At 38.9% G+C, this 21,659-nt stretch overlaps 1 protein-coding gene across 2 annotated transcripts in view; it reads left to right on the top strand.

The window, feature by feature from the left end:
- Nucleotides 1–21,306, top strand: part of srrm3 (serine/arginine repetitive matrix 3) — a 129,996-nt gene extending 108,690 nt beyond the window's left edge. Inside the window, exons 11-14 of one of the 2 annotated variants that reach the window (XM_033640750.2) lie at nucleotides 12,057–12,349; nucleotides 14,145–14,396; nucleotides 14,492–14,617; nucleotides 18,479–21,306. In XM_033640750.2, the coding sequence (XP_033496641.1) occupies nucleotides 12,057–12,349; nucleotides 14,145–14,396; nucleotides 14,492–14,617; nucleotides 18,479–18,764 (957 nt within the window). In that variant the 3' untranslated portion in view covers nucleotides 18,765–21,306. Of the gene's footprint in view, nucleotides 1–12,053; nucleotides 12,350–14,144; nucleotides 14,397–14,491; nucleotides 14,618–18,478 lie in introns of both variants that reach the window. The other variant, XM_033640742.2, reaches the window with a different exon arrangement.
- Nucleotides 21,307–21,659: the final 353 nt, after the last annotated feature.

Genomic DNA, 21,659 nt, shown 5'->3' with positions numbered 1-21,659 from the left:
GTTGACATGAATTCTCATCTTGTTTGATATTGAAAGATTTTTTTCATTCTGTTATCAGTTATTCCTAGGTTATAGGCCAGTTTTTATTATTGATATTATTATTTGTGACGTGTAAAAGACACTCCTGTCCTGTGTAAAACTTGCCGCTCCTGCTGCTTTGTTTCTGGCTCTCTTTGACTCCTCTGCCATCTTGTTTTTTTGTTTCGTTTGTTTGTTCTTGTTGTTTGCCGGTAGCGGAGGGAGGGAGCAAAGAGAAGAAAGGTTTTAGTGTTTCTGTGCAGCACGCATCCTCTGAGTCGAGGTTGGCATACCACACCTTGGATGGAAATAGGAGCCACACTGGCACACAGTGTTTCCAAATGAATGAGCAAAAAGATGTGTTGTTTCTTCCGAGCGGGTGCCTGCTTAGGCATAAGACACATAAAACTTTAAACATTTGCTCTCCCCTAAAGGTCCTTGCCCGTGAAGAAACATCAAAGAAAAACATGTCTGTCAGGAGCAAGAACTTCTCAGTTTTACTGCAGATAAACTCGTAATTAGCCAGTGTTGCAAGAGTCATGATCAAGCATCTGATGCTTTAAAGTGATAGCAATCTGTGATTTGTCCTTGAATTGACAAATGTAATTACTTCTGGAAAGTATTGATCCAAGCATGCTAAAATGAATTGTAACAAGGTGCAGCTCTCCATGCCAGGTATCAGCTGTTAGCGCTAAGCTGTATGGAAGATTTAAAATGCAAAAGAATCCAACTGAAATAAACTGAAATAAAATGCACATTGTCACATATAGATACATCTTGTTAATACCTCATCCACATTGTTTGGAAATGAAGTTTTTGCCATCTTAAAGGTCCAGTGTGTAGGATTTAGTGGCATTTAGCAGCAAACTTCTCCAGTGTGCCAAGCATATCTGAGAACTATGGTGTCCAACATGAAAAGGCAAATGGCCCTGTCTAGGGCTAATGTTTGATTTGTCTCCTCTGGGTTACTGTAAAAAAAAAAAAAACACATGGCAGACTCCATAGAAGAGGACCTGCCCCGTATGTAGATATGAACGGCTCATTCTAAGATAACATTAACACAATGTCTCTTTCAAGGTGATTAAAAAGTAATTAAAACATAGTTATTCATATTATATACCATTTCTGCCAATAGATGCCTCTAAATCCGGCACACTGGACCTTTAAATCCAGACATCTCCTACTAAGGTGTTGCTCTTCTAACTACCCACAAACTAACAGTCAAGTGTGGTTGTATATGACGGACAGGTTAGCTCGTTTCCCCGATCACATTTAATTAGATACATTTATGTGACCGACCCTGAGTTCAAGGTGAGTCATCAAAAATATTTTACAGGAATAGAAAAGAAAGATATTTTAATACAAAAAATACTTAATATCAAAAACAATCTTGCAATGAGATCAATCGAGATGCGATACAGCGGTCCGCGACATAACACTAATGTGGGCCAGGGGCACTAAATACTTTCAGCGCCCTTTCTCAAACTTGGCCTTCAGTTTGATCTCTGCTACACAGCTGTTAAATTTCAGGATCCACAGCCCAACCTGAATCCACAAATGCAATAACCATGCACTATACAAATAATTTGGTTAGGCAGCACGTTCAAAGTGATCATTTTGGTACATTTCATACATGTCTAACTGAGATAATATATTTTAAAACCAAAGTAATTCAGAAAATACACTTTAATTTTTTTTTGCCTTATTCTCATAATACTGAGCAGCACATCTCCACAGTAATCGTGGAGATTACTGTAATCGTGAGGATTAGAATATAAAAACATTAAATTAAATTCTGATTATTATCATTTTTCTTTTATATACGTATCATCCAATGACTGTGACCCTACCCGTAAGGTCTTTTTTTTTTTTCGCCCAGCACCGAACCCATAAATAAAATTAAGACAAAATATCACCAGGCCAAGTACCAACGGGACTCTGCTTCACAGCTGTGAAGCTTTCACAATGACAAAACCTTTCCACAGACAGAGAGACGTATAAACACCTGCTAAAGTACTCCAAACAGCTTCTGTGGTAGATCCCGCTACAATCTGCATTTCCAGCACCATATTTTGCCATGATGGCACACACACAGACTCACAAGATGAAAACAATGCTGGCTGTTGCAGTGTTGTTGCCGCTGGTAAAAATTTTGTGTTTTCAAGTTTGCTGTGTTTCTAAAATCAAGTAACAACTCAGAAAACAGTGAGAAAATGTATTTAATTCCAGTGTTGTCCAGCAGAGAGCAGCATAGATCTGCCAGGACTACATGTAAAGCACTATCATTAGTTCATGAGGAGGTGAAGGGAGCGTTCTCTTTTTTGAAATGGAAATGCGTAATCAGAATTAGTGACATCAGAAATGTAACCAAATTTAAAGTCAGTAGTTAAAGCTAAAAAATGGTCTTATCCTCTTGAGGGTCATTGTGGGGGGGGCTGGAGCCTATCCCAGCTGACATTGGGCACCCTGTCAGGTACACCCTGGACAGGTCACCAGACTATCACAGGGCTGACACAGAGACAGACAACCATTAAAACTCACATTCACACCTACGGACAATTTAGAGTCACCAATTAACCTGCATGTCTTTGGATTGTTGGGGGAAGCTGGAGTACCCGGAGAAAACCCACGCTGACACGGGGAGAACATGCAAACTTTATTTCTGTGTTGGATGTGTTTTTATGTTGGCATTTTAAATCTTCCATAGAGTCGAGCCGCATCCTAAAATCTATGTTGTGCAAATGAATCCAATCCAGGGGGGCTCTTTGTTTAATAAAGGCGTTGCAACTCTGTTCTTAAAATAAAAAACAGCCCAGCATACTGTCCACAATAGGCTCCTGAAGTGTCACATATATATATATATATATATATATATATATAGCTATGTTCAGTTTGGAACAGCTCCTTGTTTTTGTTCTTTTTTGGGAGTTCCTTTAAAAATTAACATCTTTGTTTGTCTCTTAAAACCTAAAAGACACTGAGTTTTAAATCACTTTATGCTATAATAGAAACAACCTTGGTAGCCCATACTGTAAATGGATCATCAGAGCTACAGTAGGATGACAGCCATTATGTTGGAGTGAAACAAAAGACACTTAGACTGATGGGAACGCTTGTAAAATAATCTTTCACTGTTGAATAAGCATCTAAATGGGCTGCGAACCCCCCATGTAAACACTCATGTCAGAGAGCTGATGTCTTCTATTTTTATATTCGCATGTGTCTATGAGGTCTTATCTGGTCTCTCTCTTTCTCTTTCTCTCTGCTTATTTCATTCATTACTGTTTCTTTTTTTTCCTTATCAGTTTAAGTGGTATTTACCCATGAATAAATGCCCAAATCTTTCTGTCTCATTTATATAAAAAGCACTCAAATGCTTTGGAACTGGACCAAGTAGGTTAACTGGGTATGTGTAATAGTTTCTTCTTGTCAATACAGTTGTCTTTCTTCTCAAGCACATGCTCTGCTCAGTGATAGATCCTCTTCTCCTCCAGGCGTCCAACAGCTCCTGCCAAACCACCAGGAGTTTAACACATGCTCCTCTCTACTGCTTTACTTCACCATGTCGATGTGCATGTTGCCCCTAGGTGGCAGTGTCTCTTCTGTCCCTGGCGTTTTGTTTCTACTCTATCTGCTCAGGCCAGTGCAGAATGGCGAGGGAGGTGTGTTTGAGCCATTCAGTCGGGGTGTAGTGAAAGAGGAGCATTTAATTGGCTCATTTTTTTTTAAGCTGCATCTTTGTAGTGAAAGGTGATGTTGCCATTCTTGGTAATCTCCACCAAAAGCTAAAATATTTGTGTCATGATAATCCCCAAATTGACACATTTGCACAGGAGGGTGGTTATGTGTGACAGATCCTGGATCCAACTGAAGTTTGATTTTACTGCAGCAGTTGTGTGGTTTAGCAAATGTTCTGTATAGCAGCTCTGGTTGTCTCTCTATCATCTCAGTTTGTGTTCCTGTAGTCGTCCAGTAGCCCCGTTTGGACCGTCTCATCCACTGTGTGGGAGAAACTCTGCATGCTTCCTGTAGAGAAGCTCAAGGAAACAGCTGTGCACAAGAGGTGGGAAAGTTAAGCAGGTGTGCAATTTGCCAAACCAACAAGTTCGTCCTTTTCCTTGAAGCACTTGAAAAGCTGAAAATAATTTCTCTAAAGCGTAAATCTTATCTTTGTGCAGCTCGTTCAAGTTTGTTTTTAAGCCTGGAATCCTCGCCGCTCTTTGTGGCCAATCGAGGGAAACCGCTGTCAACAACAACAGTTCCCACCAACCATAGTGTTAGCGGGTGTTTACGGGAGACTCTCACTATGATCTGTGGGGATCATGAGAACGAAGGAGACAGCTAAAGGTGTCACTGGGCTAATTTTTAGTAGCCTTATTTGTCAATTAGACCTGCAAGTGCGCAAAGAAGCGCATAACACAATCGTCCATGGAAAATTAATAAAACTCGAGCCAAGCGTCCTACAAAGTATGACGTTATATATTCTATGAATATTCAAGGAAACATTACCTAATGGACCCTTCCCTAATTCCTGTCCCGCTACTTCCAAACCCTCTTGTTTATGACCACCCTCATCTTCAAATTTGGCCTTTTTTTATCTCAACTGCACACCTGTTAAGTTTCGTGACTGCATTTTGCATAGTCTTGCAGGGGTCAGATTTTCCAAACCTGCTCCTGAACCAGCGCCGCAACGTGCGATACCACACTGGCCCCGCAGCCCGACCTAAAACCGCAAATCCTATAATCATGCACTGTTCAAATAATGTGATTAGGCAGCACATTTAAAGTGATCATTTTGGGTCATCATTATCAGAGATGTAATTTTCTGAATCAATGCTTTCGCTCCTGGACAAAGCCTGGTCCCAAAAACTAGCTGTCAGCATATGACAGGTATACTCTAGCAATGCTAGGAGACGCAACTACGAGATGGCATGTTTATTGCTCAGCACCAAAGGGAGCACAGTGTTGAGTGTGAAGTTCTGGAGAAAGCTGCAAGCCGCAACACCTGAGACCAAGCAAGCAGCCCATTCTGAACAGGCCTTTTTGGAACGGGCGCTGTAATAGTTCAACAAAGCCTAAATACTCAATTCCTACTAAAACATATACATCGTACCATTTTCTTTAATAAATTTAAATATATTTGAATATTTCAATAAAAACTGACAAAACAACATTTTCAAACCTACAGCCAGTATTAGTTTGCACAGCAGTTAACATAGCAGCAGGTTGGTGCTAGCTCGACCACCCCTGTTGGTTACGTGACCCTTACCTTGCAGGTCATGGATGCATTATAATGGATCCCGCTGCTTTTCTTATCAAGTCTGACCTTACTGTGCTTTAATTGGCCAGTGCTACCCCTAATCATAACCTCTTTCCCTAACCCCAACCATCTCCAACCTAGGCACGTCAACATGACAAGTATTAGCCAATTAATGCACAAGTACAGGCCAAGTATAGCACAGTAGGGCATTACATGTCAAGAAAAGCAGTTGGATAGATAATGGCATGTCATAGCCGTCTGTTGAGAGTCTCCCTGATGTTTACTGCTGTCTGACCACTGTGGGTAATAATGGGCTCATTACAGCTTGGTGCACCAGAATGAGTCAAGGAAGACGCAGCAGGGTCTCCCCAATGTTGACAGGGAGGTATGTCTCTTGATTTAAACTGGCATCCCTTAGGGTGCTTTCAGACCTAGAGTTGTCTTGCTTTGGTCTGAATCAGGGACTAATTTTATTATAAAGCTGTATAATTGCTCAGAGTTGGTCCGTGTTCTCACGGCAGCATTTATAAGTGGACCAGATCAAATACCTTGCTTGATTTGTCAGAATTTCCATGCAGGAAAAATCCAGGAAGTAAACAAAACGTTGAAGAAGAGTACACTTGTAAGATAAATGTGACACTTTCTAATGTCACAGTGGAGGGACAACTACGCAGGTTGATTTTAGCGCTGCTCATCGTGGACTATATTGCTGTCATTGTTCATTTTAGTCAAACCATACAGTTTGAAAACGAGGCGCGGCTCCAACTAGAAAACAATGTTTTGATGCATTGGATGTGCTGAATGTGCATATTAAGGCAGTACAGGAGGAGGTGCACATTAATAATCCTCCAGGACTGTAACATGCTCATGTTTAACCCAAACAATGTGTCATGTGACTGCAGTTGGTTCAGATTGAGGTTCTCACTACAAACAAACTGCACCAGAGTTCATTTGTAACCGGACCGAGACCACCTCTTCAAGAAGGTCTTGGTCCGGTTGTTTTGGTGCGCACCTGAGTGCGATTGCTTGTGTTCAAACCTGCCCAAATGAACCGCACTTACGGGGCAAACTAACTTGAGTTTGATTGAACCGAACCAAACAGGGCAGGTGTGAAAGCACCCTTGTAAGGTCTGTCTTCGCAGTTAAAATTGCAAAAGGACGAAGAAATATAAATGTTTCAAATGCATTTTGAATGATAAAAATCTGTTCAGTCACTGTGATGATATCAATGTCTACAGTCAAGAGTACCGCAAAACACACAAATGTAAGGGTTTAGGTGTCAATGAGTACAACATCAGTAGGCAGAGTAGACATTTCACCTCAGCAAAAACATTGCTGAGAACATAAAACCCTTTCAAATCTTTCCTAAATGAGTGATATTCAGAAGATATCGAGCTGGGGAACAAAGATTCGTTCCTGATTAAAAAATTTACTTGGATATGCTGCACAAAGATGAAATGGATCATTTTTGGAAGTCTTTTGTGATACGATGTTCTGAGGTGTGTCTGGCTCGTTTGGTAAACACACTAGCTTAACTTCCCCACAGCTGCTTCCTTAAGCTTTTTAAATGAGAAGCTTTCAGGGTTGTCTCCTACACAGCGAGCGATTCAGTCCCAAACTGGGCTGGTCGTCCTCTTGCTCATTATTAATGGATGTCTTCAAACACTTCAAACACAAAGTACATGGACTCTTGAATAAAACTAGGACAACTCACACATTTATTAACATGATTATTTTAAAGGGACCCAAGCCATTTTTGAACGTAAGCTCCCTGCTGGCGGCTAACAGCTTAAACAGCCGATTTGACAAAGCTCTGTCTCACCGTACGTACCTGTGTTTATAGTGATAAATAAATAAAGATTGTCTGTATGAAAGTACAGAGTAGTGAAGTGCTGCCACTGAAGACGACCCAGGCCGAAATGTGACTGGGGTCCCTTTCAAATGTGTTGACTCTCTAGTTGTCCATCTTAGCAGTGACTGCCCCTCCAACACTCTTCTACCCCTCCTCTTCCTCCTCCTCCTCCTCCTCTCCTACCTGTTCATCTGTGTCATGTGTGACTCACGTCTCACTCTTGCATTTTTCTTCCCACGTATCTTTCACATCTGCCAGCTCTGCATGCCCTCCCCCTCCTCCTCCCCCTCCTCCCTCCTAGCTACTCTTCTCTACATGGATGTCCACTAATATGACAATTAACTCTATCCGCTTACCTCTATCCTTTCCCCCCGTTTTGATACAAATATGGCTGCATTTGTACAAGCGAAAAAGACAAAGCAAATCATGTAGTTTATAGATTCATCCTTTGTTTCTAATTTTAGTTTGAATTCCATCTGGATTTTTTTTTTATTTTTCTCCCCTCTTATTATTTTCTTTGTACTTTTTGGTTTGTTTATTTCTCCTTAGTCTCTGGACACAGTATGTAGCTTTGATACTAAAAGAGGTCATTGTCTTTTTCCCATTTCGCTGCGGAGAACATTCCTTTCTCCTTTTTTCTTTTTTCTTTCTTTCCTTTTTTTGTTGATATTGCATACGTGTCACTGATTGAAATGGAAGGTAGGTAATGCTTTGCCTACGCACGTGATCTTTATGCAGATGAGAATGTGACAAGCACCCTAGCCTGAGTGACGTCAATGTTTCTCTCTCTCTCTCTCTTTCTCTTTCTCTTTCTGTTATTTACCAATGGTCTTTAACCAAAATTGATTTTACCTCATCAATTATGATTTGACTCTTAAAAGATTGGATTACGTAGAGCTCTGGTTTTTCTCTTTCCTCCTTAACTTCATTCTGAAGTCCAATATCCCGCTTTATCTTCCAGGTCCATTTCTTTCTCCACTTTTCTTTTTGTTTTGGTAGAATGCATTCCTGTTTGTCCAGCATCTCTCTGTTTGTTGGTGAATTAGTACATCCGTCTTATGATTTTCCACCATATTTATTTCCACTGACTGTTTCTAACAACTGTCATGAGCACCAGTGGTTGTGTGTTTTCTTATTATACCGCTTAGTTGTCCTCTCCATAGTGGAGAACGGCTCTTCTTTCTGCAAAGGACCAGTCGGTGCCTTTGTTGTATCTCAGATTACGAAGGAGTTTTAGACAGCACATGATAATGCATGCGCAAGAGCCAGCTGTATTTGGTTTCACACAAAACGCCTTTTTTGGAGTTCTACCCTCTTTTTATGACCTGCTTACACTGAGCAGTGTGTAACTGTGCATCATAAGTTTCAGTCCCCGACTCCCACTGAATCACTTATCCAAGCTCTATTTTGGTTGAATGCTTAAAATAGAGGTTTAGAATATATTTCAACTCTCCCTCTACCAACGGATAAGGCTGGCATTACATGTCTTTCTTCCTATGAACAAATCCCATGAAAAGACCTAAACCACAATGTGTAAGTCTGTCAGTACTTTCTGACTTCCTTCTTGTATCCGTCCCAAATCTGTGAGTTCCTATTGAAGATTTAAGATTTTCAAAAGGGGTCTCAAATATGTACTTTCATTATAGATCGAGACTAAGGGACTGCCCACACCAAGAACAAAAACTATAAATTTACTGTAGTTTTAATGATCACTCTAACTCAAGTGGCACCACAACAATGACGATGACAGTTGTGAAAAATATCAATGGTATCACCTTCAGAGCAATTTAGTGAACGATAGAAATGCTGACAGCCAATCAAAATCCATCCAAAGTTACATCACATTTGCTAATTTAGGCTGAAAAATAACACATCATAAAAAATCATAATTTTACCTAAGACATGCTGCCAAGGGGTCTTAAGCGCTGATATGGTCTCTTGAGTTCGTTTCATCCACATCAGGATACCTTGAAATTGATGTTGTCTCACACAGAAGTATACATACAATTTGTCTTCAGAAGAGGCAACTATCACCTTAGAGTTACAGCTCACTCAGTCACACAGCTCATGTTTGAAATGCCTCATCACTCCAATCTTTGCCCCCCTATAAGCGAGAGCCTGCAGGTGGATGCTGGGGCTGAAAGAGCAGGCAGCAATACTAATACAGGGCAACACCACAAGACAGACAAGGCAGAGGGAGGGCTGGGAAATTTCTGCAGCTTAAATAGATCACCAGAGTGGGAGGGTTTGTTTTATGGGTGGTTTAAGGAGAGTATGACATGTGTGTTTGAATCAGAACAACTGGAGTTGACTGCCTGAACTAGCTCCCAGGTGTCACTCGATCTTTGGATTCTCCTAACTCCTCTCATCTGATTTTTAAGTCCGAACCTGACCCGAGCCCGACGCAGTTTGTTACCTGACGTAGTTATTGTTATGGACAGTGTGTAAATGACCATGAAAAGACTGCTGTTACTCACAGTCAAACACGCCCCTCGTACAGCAGCGCAGCATGGCACTGTACACACACTTAATTGGAGCAGAGCCTGTGTTGCATTCAGGCGTTGTTACATAAATAACAAATTCCAGCACTTGAGTAGGCCATAGCACAACACAGCAGCATGTAAAGTGGGCCGAACCGGAGCAACATTTTTGATGTCTTATCACATCGTTAGCGTTACAGTTCTTGCTGTAGTTATTATTCTTGGTGTGGACGACCCTTGAAGAGTCTACAGCCACATCTGTGGCTCACTGAGGCCAGACACAGTGGTCCTGTGAACTAAATGCTAACGTCAGCATGCTAACATGTTCAAAACAACAATGCTAACATGCTGATGTTTAGCAGGTGTAATGTTTACCACGTTTGGCATCTTAAGTTAGCATGTTAGCCTGCAAACATTAGCTAAATAGCACTTATCACAAAGTAGAGCTGAGGTGTAAAGTTTGCAGGTGCTCATGTTCATGTTAATGAAGGAACAAAGATGTCACCCAATGCAGCAGAGTGGCTCACCGATGTGTCTTTAATATTTGTCGGACAGAATTGAGCTCTGTGTCACAGAGGAATAAGCTAGTTTAAGCTATCATTGTAGGATCAGTTCATTGTTGAGGTGTCTTTTCATGGGATTTATTGACAATAAAGGCCTTTACATATCACAATTAATGTACACATCAGTATATTTTATAAACTATTGTTTTTGTCATGAGTACTTAAAAAAAAAAAAACCTGGATAGCAGTGCCAGAAAAATGACTTTTTTTGGAATAAGGTTGATTTTTCTGAGCTTGTGCACTTATGAGGATCATAAAACAACACAGAGGCTCCCTAGAGAATTGACAGGAGACTTAAATTCACTCAGTGCATTTCGCTAAAGGGCAATTCGAATAGCTTACACTTGCTTTAAAAGACGGCTAGCTGCTGCTCTGGGTCAGTAGGATCCCGGTAGTTGTTGTAAATTTGCATCGCTGCGGGTACAAATAGCTGTGATGTGTTGTTTATCAGTAACATCCCTGGTGTGTAAAGGCCTTCAGAAACATACAAAATATTGCCGGCCTTATCCTTTAAAACTCATTTTAAGACCTGCTAGCTTCAAGGTAATTGAGTCTATTCATGAATCTAAAAGTAGCTTTTCACTTTAAAATACCAAAGGATCTATTCACGGTCTTATTGTTTTATCAGTTAGATACAATTTCACCGACCAAATGGTTTTTGGGGGTTATAACCTCTGATTGACATAAATGTGGTTGAACCCAAGTGTCCGTAATAACCTAACACTCACTGTTATGTAGCAGCAACTCCCTGGAACGACAATAACAGAGAAGTTGTGACAAGTAGAAGTGTCCTGTATCAGCACAACCAGTGATTGTAACCAGTAGAAGCTCAGGTAGTTACCCTGTAAACGTGTCAGGCAGTGAAAAAACGCCTGCCCCTGTGGTAGATACAACACAGAGAGGAAATGGTAAAGAAAATACCTTTTAACTCTCGCCAGCAGTTGCTCTGTGATGTTCAGTAAGGTGCCTGGGCCCAGAGGATTTACTCTCTGTGTGAGGGATTCCCTGCACATTGTGGTTTTCCTCTTGCTTTTGAGTTCTTTTCCATTGATTTCCATGCATTGTCTCATGAGTCACTGGCAGGGAAGGGTTTTGTGTCTTTTTCTCTTGCATTTTGTGAATCTAATGATGCACTTATGTTGCCCCACTTTTCCCTTTTCTTCATACCTTACCTACTAAAGGAGGGAATACCACTTTATTGGTAAGTGGATGTTAACCAGAAGGGAGTTAAACAAGAGTAACCATTAAAAAAAAAAAACAAAGAAAATGGGTCGCTGTTCACATCTCAGCAATTGTCTACAGGAAAAAAAAAAATCCAGACAGAGAAAATTGAGTAGCAGACGATTTGTTTTCTGATTCGATTGATTCAATAATTGTGATCTTTATTTTGTTCCTTCCATTTCTGTGATGTTCCGTCAAGTTGTCTTCTCTTTCTGTTTTGTTTCATTTTTTTTAACCATTACTAAAAAAAAAAAAAAAAAAAAAAAAACCTGAAGAAGTCCTCTTTTTCTACTCTACAAAATCTGTAGCTCTGTACTTTCTGCCTTTGCTCTTAAACTTATTTGGTTTACAGTTTTGTTTATTTTTTCCCTCTCTTCCTCCTCCTCCTAGTTTTTTTTTGTTTGTTTTTGCGATTATGATTTCTTCAACTCATTATGGTTTTGCATGCCAAGTATTGCATGCGCTGCACCATAGAGGACTATCTATAAGCCATATGGAGAAAACCTAGATCTTTTTCTTTTAGATGTTTACCTTCTTTTGGCAAGTACACCGTAGCACTCAGTCACCAACCTGGAAACACTCTAATGCTCTTTATGTCCTTTTTCTTTTTTTTTTCTTTTTTTTTTTTTCTTCCTTTGTTGGTCATCGTTTCTCTACAGAAGCTCCGTCTGCTGACCGCAAGCTCTGCAAGCATCCAGACCGCTCTGCTGAGAGAGCACAAGCTCCACAGCACCCCCAGCAGGAGCCAAGCGGGACAGATGTGCGCAGCAGGAGAGGCTGGGAGTGTGGACGGCAGGAACACAGCTGTAGGGAGCTCCGTAACCCAGACGTCAGGGAGGAGAGGGAGCCAGAGAGGCCAGAATAAGGCCTCTCACTCCCCTGCTCACAGCAGCGACTCGGCCCACTCCCAGCACAACCACGCTCACAGAGGGAGGAACTCTCGCCACCAGAGAAAGTGAGTACAAAGCCTACATCTAGGGCTGAGAGATATGACATATAAAATAATACATTAAACACAATATATATCTCAATGTTCTGAAGTCTCTAAACTACTGTAAACTACTAAACTAATAAATAAGCTACTATTACATTCAAGTTAAATAAAGTACTATTATAATACATTTAAATAAAGTACTGTTTAAAATAAAGTTTAAAAAGTACTATTCTAATACATTTAAATAAAGTACTGTTATAATACGTGTAAGGACTGTTCTGTTAGTTTAATAAAGAACTGTCACAATGAAGATAATCAAAGTACTGTTATAATAAAGTTAAATTAAGTACTGTTATAATAAATGTAAATAAAGTACTGTTGTAATAAAGTCAAATAAACTACTGTTATTATACAATTAAATAAAATACTGTTGTTTAAATGTAAATAAAGTACTGTTGTATAAAGTTAAATAAAGTACTATTGTAATAAAGTTAAAGTACTGTCACAATAAAGTTAAACAAAGTACTGTTATAATAAAGTCAGATAAAGTACTATTTTAATAAATTTAAATAAAGTACTGTCACAATAGAGTTAAATTAAGTACTGTTATGATACAATTAAATAAAGTACTGTTATAATAAAGTTAAATGAAGTACTGTTGTAATAAAGTTAAAGTACTGCCACAATTTATTTAAATGTATTAAAACAGTACTTTATTTAACTTTATAACAACAGTACTTAATTTAATTGTATCATAACAGTACTTAATTTAATTGTATCATAACAGTACTTTATTTAACTTTATCGTGACAGTTCTTTATTTAACTTAATTACTGTCACAATAAAGTTAAATAAAGTACTGTTATGCTCAATTTAAATAAAGCACTGTCACATAAAGTTAAATAAAGTACCGTTTTAATAGATTTAAATAAAGCACTGTCACAAAGTTAAATTAAGTACTGTTGTAAAAAGTTAAACAAAGTACTGTTGTAAAAAGTTAAACAAAGTACTGTTATAAAAAGTTAAATAAAGTACTGTTGTAAAAAGTTAAACAAAGTACTGTTGTAAAAAGTTAAATAAAGTACTGTTGTAAAAAGTTAAAGTACTGTTGTAAAAAGTTAAACAAAGTACTGTTATAAAAAGTTAAATAAAGTACTGTTATAAAAAGTTAAACAAAGTACTGTTATAAAAAGTTAGATAAAGTACTGTCACATAAAGTTAAAACACTGTTTTAATAGATTTAAATAAAGCAATGTCACAAAGTTAAATTAAGTACTGTTACAATACAGTTAATTAAAGTACTGTTATAAAAAGTTAAATAAAGTACTGTTGTAAAAAGTTAAATAAAGTACAGTTGTAAAAAGTTAAATAAAGTACTGTTATAAAAAGTTAGACAAAGTACTGTTGTAAAAAGTTAAAGTACTGTTATAAAAAGTTAGACAAAGTACTGTTGTAAAAAGTTAAACAAAGTACTGTTATAAAAAGTTAAATAAAGTACTGTTATGATACAATTAAATAAAGTATTGTTATAAAAAGTTAAATGAAGTACTGTTATATTAAGATTAAAGAGTACCGTGTGTGAGGTGTCATGTTAGTGAGTTTTTTACTTTTTGTGTCTTCTTGTGCCATAGCACGAAGCAAAAGTCCCAAAATGCCACAGCAGGTCTCATGCCCGTTGCTTCAAGAAAGTGACATGACATTTTATACTCGAAGCTCATGATGAAGTTATTTTATGCTTCCCACTTTAGTCAAACTGCGATACATACTGAGAGAGAAATACTTGACATTTGCTGTATCATACTGTCCATTACCCAAGGACAAAAGGTGGCCACTCTTCCAAGCGTCACCACCGCTCCAGTCGGGGTCAGGCACACCACCGGAGCCAGTCGGCATCTCCGGGACGCCATCCACACACATCTGGCAGGAAGAAAGAGGAGTCTCGGAGCAAACCCAACCTCCGGCAGCGCAGCAGCTCCTGGAGCAGCGGGCGGTCGTCCTCACGCTCAGCCTCCAGAGACAGAGGCCCCAGCAAGGCCAAGTCCCCACACAACAGACAGAACAACTCCAGGTGAAACTTTGTCACACCTCTGTTACATTGTGTTTCAGTTTTTATAGAGCTTCAGTTTTATTTTGATTTCATGTGCTGTTCTGTGTGTCGTACAGAGAGCGGGACAGCCCCAACCGCTCTGACACCGACAGCCGAGCTCGCCGCCGCTCACGTAGCTACTCGCCCATTCGCAAAAGGAGAAGAGATTCGCCCAGCTTCATGGAGGCTCGCAGGATCACCAGGTAACTCAGCTGTCCAGCATCATCCTCATATTTTATTGAGATTAGATCACATTGTTATTCACAACTCACCAACCGTGTGGACTTTCTTCCAGCAGAACATCAGAAATACGGCTCCTGTGAGACGGTTTGTTTGTGTTGAATTTCATTTTCAGCTTTTATTTCTTTGGAATTAACAGCGCTTTAACACAACACACGTTTTGCCCGAGGGCACGTTAACACTCCGCAGTTAAAATGTTTCCCATAATTTTACTGCACCGCACTCATGCTGGGTGAACATCATTCCTCCACAGCTGCAAATTACAGCAATGACAAACAAAAGGCATAAAATGAGGGAATTTCTTTCTGCTTTAACTCACAAGTGGAAATTTTAAGAATCCCATCCAGAGCCGTTAAATCCTGCGTGTAGAGTAGAAATGAAAATCATTTTTGTTGTTATTGTTTTCACCCTGAAAACATGTGGAGGAAGCTTTCCTTTCAGCCCTGAGTAGTGGCTGCGAGTGTTTGTAGTGCTGTTGAACTTGTCTTGTGTTTTACTGTCAGGTGTTTCTGTCCATTTACTGAGGGCACCCTGAACAACAGACCCCTCTCTGTGTGATGCACTACAGTTTAACAGCACAACAAACTACCGCCTCCAAAATGACTATAAAGTTGAATCGCTGCTTCTCTGTAACAACAAAAACTGAACCTTATAACCTTCATAAATGTAACTGCTGACATCAGTCTCAGCCGGCTGCTGTACCTGAAACTGATAACCGAGAGTACCTCACAATAAGAACATAAAATCCATACAGAGGTGACGTATGATTATAAAGGCTGAGAGGACTCTGTATTGATTTATTTAGTTTGTCTTGTCTCTTTATTTATTGATGTACTGATTTGTTTGTGTGGTTTTGTTTATTGTTCCATTGATGACCATTTACAAAGCTCCTCCACTGTGAGAGCACATTTATACCCTGTATCCTGCTCTGTTTGAATACACTTAACACTTACATGAAAGTCATTATCAATACGTTTTACTATTTCACTACTTTTTACTGTTTTCAAAGTTTCTTATTCATCATTTGATCTGTTGATCAATCAAAAAATAAATATATGAAAAAAAATGTATATGAAAACACAGCAATGAATAATTGAATACAGAAATATATAAATTAATGCAGAGATAAATATATAAATAAATACAGAACTAAGTAAATAAACGTATAAGTAATTAAATACAAAAATAAGTAAATGCTAGAAAAAGTAAATTAATGTTTAAATAAATAAATAAATGTATAAGTTAATACTAAAATAAGTAAATAAACATACAAGTAATTAAATATAGAAATAAATAAATGTATAAGTAAATATTTAAATAAGAAATTAAGTGTTATAAAAATAATAAATAAATAAAAATATATATATATGTTCATATGAATACATGACTACATAAATAAATAAATAATAAATAAATAAATAAATAAATATGGAAATAGGTAAATAAATGGATAAATACATTTACACATTAAGAAATATATAAATAATAATAAATGAAGTTTAAAATATGGAAAAAAATAAAGATATTTATATACATTTCATGGATTTCTGCATTTATACATGCATATATTTATTTCCATATGTATTTATCTATTCTTAATTAAATTATGCAGTTACTCATTTCTCTATTATTTCAGCATGTCTTTATACCTTTAGCTTTTTATTGATACATAAGTCATTTTTTGTCTTCTGTATGGATATTACTTGTGATAAACAAACAGATAATAAGGTGTGCTCAATTTTCTGCTGTTTTCAGTATACTGCAAAAATACAACTAATTGCTTTGTGAATTAAAACAAATGAACAGAAATTATTTCCAACATTCTTTATTCACCAAATCAAACACTGAAGTGAGCACAAAAGGCACCAGTAATAAAAAGAGTGACAGGTTTCTACTGATACTCGCTTTCATCTAACTTAAAAAGTCCCTCAGCACAATATAGCACTCTTTCACAATGTATTTATCACACATGTTGACATCACAATGACAATAAAATGATATACTGTGCAGCCCTAATTAAAAAGTGGTTCATAGTGAGTTATTAGATGTACAGAGAAAGCTCACACGTCCCTGTGAAAAGAAAAAAAGAGGCTCTCCATGTCACCTCTCTGCCCTCTCATACAAGTGTTAATAGACATAGGTGAAATGTGTGTCATCTTTCACTCCAGTCCTAAAGGTCCTGACGCCACGACGACGGGATGCTGCTGAACTTAGCTGCTGCAGGCTAGTTGCCCCGGTAACAGTTGCCGCGCAGCGGGATCCGACTAGTCTGTCTCCTGGAGCTGAACAGCAAACCATCAGAGCTCCCCTGAGTAAACCTGGTCTCCTCCTGTGTTTTTTTCTGTCCTCTCTCTGCTCCTTCATCTCCTTCCTGAAATTTACACAAAGAAACTCACACCTGCTCTAAAGCTACACCCCTCTGCGGCGATGCACTAATGCTGTAACACGGGGAGATTAAAATGCTATCAAGGTTTATTTAAGCGGATATCTCTCCACTGCACAGGCTGTGGATTCCCACGGCAGATACAGAAGACAAAAGCTCAGGCTGAGTTATCTACGTGCCGCTGAAATGACAAGGTGAAACACACCTCGTAGCAGCGGGGATACCTTGATAGCGTTTATCTCTCCGCGCACTGTTGGCTGTTGATTTCTCTGGGTGTTGGCCTCCACTGAGAAGATGAGGTTCTTATGGGAACTAACAGCTAATTACCTTACAGGAAGCACTTCCAGGGTGGCTATTAACAAGGCAATCTAGGCTTAAACTAACGACATGCATTTCTCTGCTAAGGGTGTGTGTGTGATCTGAGCGTGACTGTGTGTGTGTGGCTGAACAGCTTGGACGTTTTTTTAACCCATAGAGCTGCTCTCTTTCAGATCCTGTACTGATCATAAGTCTGCCATGTCTGTTACCTAACAAGGGCTGGGCGATTTGATCAAATTTTATTTTACAATTTTGGTTTCCAGCGATTATGAAAACAAGATAATCCAGATAAAATTATTATTGTTAATTTTTTTTATTTGTTTTTTAAATGAATAATATTCTAAGTTCAAGAAAACCCCAAAAATATTTTATCTAATATTTTTCATTTTATTTATATGTTCCTTTTTTACATTATTTTTGTTTGTTTTGCAGTTGAATTATATATAAAGTCCATAAAAACCTAAGGTTGAAGAGACAATTTTTTTATATTATTTATTTATATTTTCTATACATTTTTTTTTTAAAATTTGCTTTTCAGCTGAAAAGTTCTAGAAAAATCCAAGGTTAAAAACACAATATTTTGCAATTATTTTATTTATTTAGCTTGTTTTTCTTTTTTTTTTTTTTTTCAATTTAATTATATTTAAAGTTAAAGAAAACCCACACTTAAAAAGACAAGTTTTTTATTATTTACATATTTTATTTATGTCTTTTTTTCCACATAGTTTTTAATTCATTTATAAAATGAGTTTTATTTAAAATTGAAAAAATGAAAGGAGACAAACAAAAAAGAGATAAGTAAAACAAATGATATAAAAACTTGCCTTTTAAACTGTTATTTTTTTAATTTGAATTAAATAAGTAAAACAAAACTGTTAAAAAGACAAGTTAAAAAAACTCCAGTCATTTAGTACTCAAATCAGTACTCTGATTTTTGCCATAATCGAGCAGCCCTAACCCTAACATGATTTGCAACTCAACCTAACTGATTTGCTCTCAACCAACTAAATCTCGTCTGTGTTTTCCATCAGTGTCAGACGAAGGACTGACCATGACACTAACTCATAAAACTCATCTGATGTAGCTGTTAACACTCCATCCTCCCCCTCTCTCCTCTCCTCAGTGCTCGGAAACGTCCAATCCCGTACTACCGGCCCAGCCCTTCATCATCCAGCTACGACAGCAGCCCGTCGCGATCCAGCCGCAGCCGTAGTCGCAGTTACAGCAGCTATAGCCGCAGCAGAAGCCACAGCCGGAGCCACAACCGGAGCCACAGCAGAAGCCGGAGCCGAAGCCGGAGCTGGAGTCGGAGCCGCAGCCAGAGCCGGAGCTGGAGCCGCAGCAGGAGTCGCTCCCGCAGCCACCACAGTTACTACAGCCGCAGCAGCTACGACAGTCCCGGCTTCTGAGGCGCAACACGCAGCGCAGAGGAGCAAACAAAACAGAGGAGAAGTCCTGTTAAATTTACTGTGCTCTGTTTCAGCCATGATCTTTAACAAGCCCTCCACAGACTGCTGTACAGTCCAGGGCCCAAACTCCTCGACCCCAGACCATTATCTCTCTCCAACGCAGAGCCTGGATCAAAGAGGAGAAATGTCTTTTCATATAGCACATTACTATGAAATTGGCTGTCACTGTCTTCACGTAAACAAGGTATTAAAGGATAAGGGTTACCACATGTCAGAAATTAGTTTGGTAGAGCCCAAAGAACAAATCTTGCTGTATGTTAGCACTTTCTATCTCTTCTTTCACAACGCAACCAAAAATGAATCCATTGAGAACTATATACTATATAAATATATATATATACTATATCCTGACAGTAGGAGCTGAGTAGAAGACAGAAAGAGGACACATCAACGGCTTACTGTACATCTCAGATTTTTTCCCCCTCATCATCTCCCCAAAGACTTCCATTTCATCGAAGCACAGAGATCAACAAGAGTTAGAACAAAAGGAGACGTTGGCGGATGAAAACGGGAGCGTAAAAGAGAAGGAACTTTTTTTATGATAAAACTTGTATTGTATAGGTTTGTCTGTATAGATGTAAACTCTCTTCAGTTCTGGCTTTGTAAACTATGCACTGTATATTCCATCTAGTTTGACGAGGTTTGTTTCGCATGATGCATCAGGAGGGACTTGCTGCTGGAAGGAGAGTACCTGGCCGACACGAGAGGTGCCTGGGTGCATCTGTGCTCTCCGCTGGCCGATACAGTATGTCAGCCTCCTGCGTACAGAGGTGAATGGGACTATTTATTATGTACTTTTACTCTTCCCTGTTTAAATTATGTTGGTTCTGCTACTCCTGACTTTACGTGAGAGTGTGTGTTTGTGTGTGTGTGTGTACCTCCTCTGCAATGACCGGTGAGGTAATCACTGATGTGTGCGCCGCTGTAGCCTGCACCTGAGGCTGCTGTATGGTACTGTACAGGTAAACTGTCTGCAAAAAGTCTCCATGCACACATGTGTTGACCACAGCTATTTATGATTCTACTGTATTTATTTCTTTATTATTTATTTATTTATTTATTTATTTATTTATCATTTTTTGCAATGAGCTGTAAAGCAGTCGGATCATGCTTCGAAGATGCTGCAAATGTATTCCCATTTTAATATGCACTGTATATGTCCATGTTTTACACAAAATCGGTCTCTCATTTTGGCAAAGGCTTGCTGTCGCTATCAGATTAACAAGCAGGGTGAAGATTCACCGCTGTGTGTTTTTAAAATGCTCTGATTGTAGCCAGTGGAAACGGAGCCTTCGCCCCCAGCTACTCTCACGACTGCCATTATGGCACCCCCGGGCTTTTGTAGTGGTTCATTTTCACACAAGCCATTGTGGCTCTGCCTGTGCTGAGGAGCGAAGGATCAGAACAAAACCAAACATCTCCAGAGTCCATTATTCTACTCGACTGTATGTTTCCACCACATATTCTAATCCCTTGTATAATGGGCTGCAAAATGTTTCTGTCAGAGGTCCCCTGCTTACCAGCTTCAGGAGGAGGATGTATGTGGTGTAACCTGGTACAGCAGAGCAACTCATCACCAGACAAAATGTTGGCATTGTACATCTCTGCAAATCATGGTTACATTTTAATTGCAAGTTATTATGACGACGTTACTTTGAAACTTTATTTTTCAACAACACAGTTTTTGGGACATGCTTCAAGCTGGATATGCAGCTATGTCTCAGTAAAAAAAAATCACTTTGATGGCACAACCCCGGCAGGAAATGCAGCAATACTTCAGTTAAAAACAACCGCTTTTCGTGGCACTATCCCTGCAAGAAGATCAGCGATGTCTCGGTAAAAAACATGCTTTTCGTGGCACTATCCCAGGAGGAAACGCAGCAACATCTCTGTGAAAAAAACAACCATTTATTGTGGCACTATCCCTGCAAAAAAGCAGTGATGGCTCAGTAAAAAACAACCACTTTTCATGCCCCTATCTGCTGGAAAAACAGTGACGGGTCATTAAAAAACACCCATGTCTGGTGCCTAAAACCATCTGGAAACACAGCAATGAATTACTAATAAAAAAAACAGCGTACGTCACCTTAGAAAGGTTGATATGAAACATATGACCCATACCATTGTAAGGTTTTCATGGTTTGCAGAATTGTACAATGCCAACAATTTCTCCTGGCGTCTGGGCTGAGCAGAGACAGCAGCAGGCTCTGTAACGCCTCCTCTGTCTTTAACCTCAGTAGAACGGTAAACAAACTGGCGATACAATCAGGGATCATCACCCTAAGTCTTCCTTACCATCCGTCCGGCCTCTTGTCATTCACACAGTGTTGCATTTCCAGTGTAACCAGACCTAACCCAACTATGATACTCTGCAAACCTGTTAATTTATTCCAAGTATAGCATTGCCCCTTTGGTTCTATGAGTCATTCTTTGTAGTGTGCAAGTTATTATACCTGACAATAAACAGAAACAAATGGGGAAATAATTCAGCTCTCATGTTGTTCTTTCTCTTCTTAACATTCAGGTGCAGTGGTATGATGTCATGCAGTGTGTATATTTCCCTACAGATGGCACTGATGAGAACCTTCTGGTACTTGATATAGAAATGGCCAGAATGTTCTCCAGCTCTGCTGAACTATCTCAACCTCTAGTTCAGCCCAGACTGAGGGGAGGATGTGGTCTATTTTAGGGAGTGTGCAGATATACATACTTCTTGTTGTCACTAAACAAGAGCTGGGCAAAATCCTCAAACAATCAATAGCTAAAACAAAATTAAGAGTGAATGAAAATAATTAAAAAACCTTCCCTCAATAGCAAAACCTACATTTAAACTAT

This window comes from Epinephelus lanceolatus, chromosome 11 (genome assembly GCF_041903045.1).
Source record: "Epinephelus lanceolatus isolate andai-2023 chromosome 11, ASM4190304v1, whole genome shotgun sequence".
Lineage (NCBI taxonomy): Eukaryota > Metazoa > Chordata > Actinopteri > Perciformes > Serranidae > Epinephelus > Epinephelus lanceolatus.
This window is presented reverse-complemented; position numbering and strand designations above follow the sequence as displayed.